A 6,294-nucleotide genomic window follows, 5' to 3' on the forward strand; every position below is an offset into this window, starting at 1 on the left:
ATTTTCTCTACGTGGAAAGAAAGATCATCAGGGGCTTTACTTAAATTGTAAATTTCAGGACCCCCGAGCTATCCGTTCTCCCTTGGGGAGGGGGTAAAGTTTACTATAGTTTATATAGGGAAATAACACTTTTGGGTATATTTTGACAACTTTCGGTAGGAATTTATATTTACTTGGTATATATTTTATCCATTTTCAACAGAAAATTGCTCAAACTTAGTCAGAATCATCTTGGGTAAATGAGAGTTTTACTTTGTAAAATTAGGATTCCTGCCCCATCCCCAGGGGGTAGGGCGGGGCCCCAAATGGAACATTTACCAATATTTTCAAATTCTTATCCATTGATGACATGACAAGTATTGTATTTCACTTAGTTTACATGCTGATTTCCACATCACATCTAAACAATAAAATAAAGCTACCAGTACCTATGATATAACTCAGGTGACCGCTAAGGCCCTTGGGCCTCTTGTTAATGTTGATATGAAACCCTGGGGTATTTATGTTTTTCACAAGTATATATACATATATGGTCTGCAATGAGGTTTATGAAACAAGTTTAGAAGTTTTAATTAGACCATATGCTCTGCCAAGCTAAAAGGATATCATTTAATCGTGTTACATTATAAAATGTTGTATAAAAATGGAAACAACTAATAGAAACTTTTTATGATATTACCATGAATGTATGCAAATATTTCGGCAGATTATGCTTTTCCTGCCTTTTTTATGTCCGCCTCTTTTCTCTGTAGCCATTTTTAGTGCCAAGTGAGTTTATGCCGTGGTGCGTCGTCCGTCCGTCTGTTACTTTAAACGACTTCTTCTTAATAACCGAAAGGCCTAGGGTGATGATATTTGGCCAGAAGCAAACTGGGATGAAGGGCTACCAAGTTTGTTCAAATAAATGACCTTCACCTATTTTCAAGGTCACAGGGGTCAAATATGTTAAAAACTTTAAACAACGTCTTCTGAATAACCGAAATTCCCAGGGTGATGATATTTGGCCAGTAGCTTGCTGGGATGAAGGGCTACCAAGCTTGTTCAAATGAATGACCTTGACCAATTTTCAAGGTCACGTGGGTCAAATGTGTTAAAATTTTCAAACGACTTCTTCTCAATTACCAAAAGGCCCAGGGTACTGATATTGGGCCTGTAGCATGCTTGGATGAAAGGCTACCAAGTTTGTTCAAATGAATGACCTTGACCAACTTTCAAGGTCACAAGGGTCAAATGTCTTAAAATTTTCAAACCACTTCTTATCAATTACCAAAAGGTCCAGAGTACTGAAATTGGGCCTGTAGCATCCTGGGACTACCAAGTTTGTTCAAATGAATGACCTTGACCCACTTTCAACCTAATGTCCTTGTTCGACATTCATGGTCACAGGTGTCATATATTTAAATTTTTTAATATGTTCTTATGAATCAAACACTGATATTCTGCATGTAGCTGTATTTTAGTCCACTTGCATGATTACAAGTGTGAGATTAATACCAGGTGAGCGATGCAGGCCCATTGGGCCTCTTGTTACTTAATGGACTCCGTTGTCTTCTCTATGACATCACAGTGCCATTATAAGTTATCTCCGGATTAGAAGGGGTCTACAGGCTCATAGACCCCGTCTGGTCTTTATAGACCCAAAGCCAAAGGCTTGTTGTCATCATGTCTGTTGTCTTTATTCTCCATTGACAATATGGTTAATATTACAAGAGACTTGCACTGAGGTTTAACATATGCATATTCACAGCAATATGAGAATATTCATCGCTTTTGATGGATATTTGTAGACAGTTGTAAGATTTTGTTGTTGTATATTTACAGTGTAGCCAAAATGTTTATGGATTGTGCCCTGGATGACAGTACATTGGGAATGTACAGAAATTGCTCAAAATCACAAGTACTGGATATGCTGAAAAAAGAATATCCATGGATCAACAGCCAGCGGACTGATTTCAACCTTAGCATGTGCATGAGTAAGTATGTTAACAACTGTCATGGATTGATATAAATATAAACTTTATTCATTTTACAACAATTATGAAACAAGTTATTTCCACTTACATACATGTTGGCCTGTATGTTAGCCCGTAGGGGGATCTTAATGTGGTAATTAATAATGGAGTACCTACCCAAAGACAACCCACATGATCGGGCAGGTGACCCCATACCTTTTCATGTCTGAATGGAGAATTGAACCCCTGTCGCCTTGGTAAAAGGCAAGTGCACTATCCACTGCGCCACACGACCATCTATTGATATACCAAGACTGACTCCTTTCTCAGACATTTAAAATGAAAAGTTAATGTTGAGAAACTAGGAGGCAAATGTTGCTAGATATGATATTGCCCTCCTCATATTTTGTGAACATGATGCACACTGTTGTTGAGTTGCTGTAACTTGTTGTCAGCTGTGGTCCTCAAACTTGATATTTTATCAATTTGCTTGTTGAGTACAACTGTAGTTTTCTTGATTTGTTTTAGTTATTTTTTTTGTATGTTGGTTCCAAAAATGTATCAAAAAAACTGAGTAGAATTCAGTATGTCTAAATGGATTCTGCATGGCGCATGACTGACATATAATGTTCCGTGGTACCCTTTGTTCATGATCCACATCTTTTAAAAAAGTTTTCTCTTTCTGTGTCCTGCATACACTTGTAGGTATCAAGATCCTGGCTAATTTTAGGGTCCAAATTATATAATCAGCATCCAATTCAGTAATGTATATGCATAAAATATCCCTGCTCACCCTGGTAAACTATTCCTGGCAGTCTTGGTTATTCTTTGCAGAAAGAGGGCCATCATAATTTTGTTCAATAATAATGTTTTTTTGGAAGAAATAAAGAAAATGTTGCGCAAAATGGATTCAATCTCGGTTTGCATATTTTTGCACAAACTTGCTGACCTCTTGACCATGCCTTTGCTGCTTTGCTATAATTAAGAACCTTGACCTGTGCAATGTTCGTCCGTAAAAGACCATATAGCTGTTAATTCCATGTTTGTGTATTGCAGAGTTATCTTCTCTTGAGAGCAGGTATTGATTGTTACGTCATTGGTTTAAGTGAGAAAATTACGTTGTTTTCTCAAAAATTGATGACGTTACTCTCACAAACAAATGACGTAACAATCAATACCGGCTCTCAAGAGAAGATAACTCTGCAATACGCAAAGACGGAATAGGATGTTAAACAATACTAAACCAAACCAAACCAAACTGTGCAATATGTGAATATTGATCTTGCCGGTGTGAAGCTCTGTATTCCCAATGTTGAACAGGCCAATGTAAGAAAAGTGATGCAATTACATATCTTAAACCTGGTTTTGATGGCTGTAGATTTTATGCATCTGGTACCAGTTGATGTTATGTACTTTGCAGTTCCCTGCTTGGTACGGTGTCCCACTATTGTGTCTATAAGGTCCCACACAATTAACACATTTTGCGAATCAGTGCTGAATGAAATTAACTTGTATAGTCACTGCATGTACAAATTATTATGTTACCCTTCCAGATACTACAGACAAGCCTACAGACAAGCCTGGTCAGTGTCCCTATCTGGCCCCTGGTACATTTGGAACATGTAATTACGAGTGTTCAGATGACATGGCCTGTTCAGGAAACAAGAAGTGTTGCTCTAATGGCTGTGGGATGACCTGTCAAGATCCAGGTAATCGCTTTCACACATAGAAGTTACTGTTAATTAGGCCCAGTTACACTGTCATGAGTTTGGGTCACAAGGTCTTCAGGTCTCAGGTAGGACTCTAACACATATCTGTGCACGTCAAAGAGAAGTCTCTTCAGGTTGCTAGTTCTTTGCAAACAGCGGCTAGAATTTCAAATGGTTTAAACTTGTTGTGCGAGTTTATCACGTACACATTTTAATTTGAAGACATGTTGATGGGATGTCACAACTCATCCAGAATTCTTAAAATTGGTGCCAGAACTCGACTTGACTCGCATAAACTCGTACATCTTGTGCAAAGACATTCACTTGTTGGAAAAGTTATTTTTAATACATACTTTTGTTCTGAAATTGTAATATGTGCAACAGTGCTTTAGGATGGGGAAGAAGGTGTACACCAGCGTTACCTTAATGTGGATGCACAAAAGGAAGTGATGTGATTTGGATCAATATTTTGAAAGCTTATGGTAAATACAACAGGTCTTCTGTTAATTACTTTTCCTTGAACAAGATTTATAAGGTTACCTGACCATAGGTCATGGTAACCTATTGTGATAGCCTTTTGTCCGCCTTTGTGCGTTGTGCGTTTCCTTTTCCTTGTGAACACGATAACTTCAGTAAATGTTAAAACGTGTTTGATAACACTTTGTATGCAGCATTATATCAATAAGATCTCAGACAGGTTCGAAAATGGGAATTATTCGACAGTAACTTAAAAGAGTTATTGCCCTTTGTAATAATATTATTATTGGACCTTGTGAACACGAGAACTTGAGTAAATGTTAACCGAGTTTGATGAAACTTTGTATGCAGCCATATATTAATAAGATCCGGGACGAGTTCGAAAATGGGAATTATTCGACTGTAACTTACAGAGTTATTGCCCTTTATAATAATATTATTATTGGACCTTGTGAACACGAGAACTTGAGTAAATGTTAACCGAGTTTGATAAAACTTTGTATGCAGCCATATATTAATAAGATCCGGGACGAGTTCGAAAATGGGAATTAATCGACTGTAACTTACAGAGTTATTGCCCTTTATAATAATATTATTATTGGACCTTGTGAACACGAGAACTTGAGTAAATGTTAACCGAGTTTGATGAAACTTTGTATGCAGCCATATATCAATAAGATCCTGGACTCTAAATGGGAATTATTCAACAGGAACTTACAGAGTTATTGCCCTTTGTAATAATATTATTATTGTACCTTGTGAACACAAGAACTTAAGTAATTATCAACCAAGTTTGATGAAACGTTATATGCAGCCTTATTATATCTATAAGATCTCGGATGAGTTGGAAAATGGGAATTATTCGTCAGTAAATTACAGAGTTATTGCCCTTTGTAATAATATTATTGCACTTTTTTGTATTGGACCTTGTGTCCACGATAACTTGAGTAAATATCAACCAAGTTTAAGGAAACTCTGTATGTAGCCTTATACATGTATCAATAAGATCTCGAATGAGTTCGAAACTGGGAATTATTTCACAGTAACTTACAGAGTTATTGCCCTTTGTAATAATATTATTATTGTACCCTGTCAACACGATAACTTGAATAAATGTTGATGGAGTTCAATGAAACTTTGTCCGGTAATTATTTGACAGTAACCTGCAGAGTTATTTCCCTTTGTCATTATATTATTATTTGTCCCTGTGATGTTGATTGACATTACACAAGAATAGATGTAAAATCATGCGGTACACGTTATTTTCATTCATGACACATTTTTGCTACTAACAAGGTGCTATTAGAATTTTGTGCCTTATTTAATAAATCATTGATTTACGCTTTTACTTGTTTCTTTTAACCATAAACAGAAGACATACAGTTACCAAGTTTGTTCAAAACAGACTCATTGGGTCAAAATTGGAGTCACACCCATTTATTTCAGTTATCGTTTTCACAGGGTCCAACAATAATAGAATTACCAAGGGAAAAACTATGAAAGTTATGGTCAAATTGGTCCGGTATTCAAACTCATCCAAGATCTCATTGATAAAAAGCTGCATACAAAGTTTCATCAAAATCGGTTCATATTTACTGAAGTTATTGTGTTCACAAGGAAAAATTAATGGACGATACAGCAAGGTCACTTGGACCGACGAAAAGTATGAATTGGCCCCTGGATGACAGTCCTAATTTGGGCATGGGCCTCTTGTTCCATCTATTGGTTGTTCTAGTATATTCAATTGGAACTAGCATGCATGGAAGAAAGTATGTTCTTAACCACAACAGAAACTCAGGTAATTTTACAATTATTGTTCCAGAACCCAGAGATGTATGTTCTGAGCCGGAATTTTTGACACCATTGTTTACAAGCTGTTTCAATGGATCTTCACAAGTGACATCATTACAGTATGCTTTGGGCAGTTTCAATTACCTCCCTAAAGTACAAACATTGTTGACAAAAGTAAATGATGAGACCTGTAGGTGAGTGAACTGAGAAATTTGTTTAATTGTGTTGATAATAATTGTTTTATCCACCTTAAGTTTATATTTAACTTTCTTAAAAATGTCCACTTAAATCATGGTAAATATCAGACATATTCCAGCATCTATTTTTTAGCTCACCTGGCACGAAGTGCCAAGTGAGCTTATGCC

The 6,294-nt window shown here is 36.5% G+C and overlaps 1 protein-coding gene across 1 annotated transcript in view; it reads left to right on the forward strand.

Annotated features, from left to right (window-relative positions):
- Positions 1 to 6,294, forward strand: part of LOC110448651 — a 150,099-nt gene that overhangs the window by 71,221 nt on the left and 72,584 nt on the right. Inside the window, exons 32-34 of the mRNA XM_021495017.1 lie at positions 1,822 to 1,973; positions 3,506 to 3,661; positions 5,961 to 6,123. Coding sequence (XP_021350692.1) covers positions 1,822 to 1,973; positions 3,506 to 3,661; positions 5,961 to 6,123 — 471 coding nt within the window. The remainder of the gene's footprint in view (positions 1 to 1,821; positions 1,974 to 3,505; positions 3,662 to 5,960; positions 6,124 to 6,294) is intronic.

This window comes from Mizuhopecten yessoensis, unplaced genomic scaffold (genome assembly GCF_002113885.1).
Source record: "Mizuhopecten yessoensis strain PY_sf001 unplaced genomic scaffold, ASM211388v2 scaffold4123, whole genome shotgun sequence".
Taxonomy (NCBI): Eukaryota; Metazoa; Mollusca; class Bivalvia; order Pectinida; family Pectinidae; genus Mizuhopecten; species Mizuhopecten yessoensis.